At 48.6% G+C, this 1,840-nt stretch overlaps 1 protein-coding gene across 3 annotated transcripts; it reads right to left on the reverse strand.

Moving 5' to 3' along the window:
• LOC6525838 lies at window positions 1-1,840 on the reverse strand. 3 transcript variants are annotated; one of them, XM_002101622.3, is made up of 2 exons: window positions 529-1,840; window positions 1-466 (listed from the first exon to the last, which is right to left on the reverse strand). In XM_002101622.3, exon 1 carries the CDS (start codon window positions 1,760-1,762, stop codon window positions 782-784), a length of 981 nt encoding a protein of 326 aa, XP_002101658.2. In that variant the 5' UTR covers window positions 1,763-1,840; the 3' UTR covers window positions 1-466; window positions 529-781. The 3 variants fall into 3 exon arrangements, with proteins under 3 accessions (XP_002101658.2, XP_043063068.1, XP_015046511.1); XM_043207133.1 differs by having other exon boundaries at window positions 1-488; XM_015191025.2 differs by having other exon boundaries at window positions 525-1,840.

Consider the following 1,840-nt stretch of genomic DNA (forward strand, 5'->3'; position numbering starts at 1 on the left):
TAAGGCGAGCACTTAAGGGGTTTATTGGGGGAAATTAAATTCAATTTTCACGCTAATGAGCACTGGTGTGGGAATTTCAGAATGGAGATGGTGATTGGGGATGAGTCCTTTTTGCCGGATGAATGTGTCTGTGGAGCTAAACAGTATGTGTAATTTCTGGAAGTAAATTCGTTATTTTCTTTGGCAGCCAAAAACTAATTTCGTCGGTGGTTTTTGGATTTGCGGCAAGAGTTCACAACTTCGGGTTAGCACACAGACTGTACGTCATCATCATCCTGAAGTATTCATAAATCATTGAGTTTTGGGCCGTATCTTTCCGCCTCATTTGACTCAGACTCAAGGATTAATCAAACTCGAAAGGAGCCCTCAACAACTTGGCGGGGGCAAAGTGGATGTCCTTGGGATTAACAAACAGGTACATGTTGTCAATGCTACAATAGGTCAAATGGACAAGTGGCAAGTGTATCTAAAGGAAATACTCGGTAGTGCTAGTCATTCATAAGTAAGTTTCCTTGCTTACTTACTTACCTTTGACTGTTTTGATGGACAGGTGGGCAAGAGTCATTGTCATTGATTTCGGGTTTCTTTGGCTCCAGGTAATTAATATTTACATTTATATGCAAGCTCATTCGATGGATAAGAAAGGAAGCTAATAGTTAGTTCCCTTTCGGAAATGTTCTTGATCACGTACTTATCTAACTTGCACTTGTACTTGGCCCCTCTTTTTCCACTATTACTTAACACAATAAAATCAATTTGGTAACTTGGTGCGAGAACTTGGTTAAAATATATCTGGAGTGGGTTCGTTGGGCTGCGAAGGACGCAATCGCGTCGGCAACTTCAGCAGGCGATCGTATCCGGGACGCAGTGACCTCTGATCCTTGCGAGCATTCCAATGCAAGTTGTAGAGGTCCTCGTCCTCCGACTGGTCGGCGTTGGCCAGCGCAGCTTGTGCCCTCCTGGAGGTCGTCGGCTGCTCACCATCCCCATTCTTCTGGTTCATCTTGGTCTTGGATACGGAATCACCCGGGCGTGCCTGCAATGTGGGCATAGTCTCTGATAGAGCACCCATGGAGCTGGTGGATGGACGCTGGCCCAAGCCGCGATGCCAGTTGATGCTCTGCTTGAGATCTGGAATTCTCAGACGCGGTTTGTCGAACTCCAGTGGCGCTATCTGGGCATCCATGCGCAGCTTGACCATATCCACAATTCTCGGTCCCGAACGATGGCTCTCCCTGCTGGGATCGATGGGTTCCCGTGTGATGGGATTTGTCAGCGATTTCAGATTAAAGTTTGACCAGAGTTTCGCGAACTTCTCGGAGTTGGGTATATATTCTTCCTTCGCGTTCGACTTGGATTCCAGATCATCCGGCTCCTCAGCTCCGGCTTCTGCTTCCAGAAAGGCAAAGCGATCGATGTAGTAAGGCTTCTCGGGCGGTTTACCCTTACCGGTGGTCATCTGGTGCTCGATCATCTGGAGCTTGTACACATTGAGATGATAGCGCATGTGGCGTATGCGGCAGCGTATGAATTCGGCACTCAGATGACTGCCCAATTGGCTGGCAATCTTCTCCCAGGAGCTGCGCTTCATGTCCGCATCCTTGTACGCCGGCAGCGAGGTCTTCCACAGACACGGCTGCTCCCTGTACAGATCCACCAGGCGCAAATTGAATGCCTTCTCCTGACTGGAGGGCAGTGATGATGCCGCTTGGCGCATGGCCAATAAACGCTTCTGGCGCTCGAGACGCCGTGTTTCCATCATTTTGGAGCTGCTGCTGTCTGTCTAACAATCTGTCTATCCGCATGAACGAAGTGTATCCAAGTGCCAGCTCAGTTCAGT

This window comes from Drosophila yakuba, chromosome X (assembly GCF_016746365.2).
Source record: "Drosophila yakuba strain Tai18E2 chromosome X, Prin_Dyak_Tai18E2_2.1, whole genome shotgun sequence".
Taxonomy (NCBI): domain Eukaryota; kingdom Metazoa; phylum Arthropoda; class Insecta; order Diptera; family Drosophilidae; genus Drosophila; species Drosophila yakuba.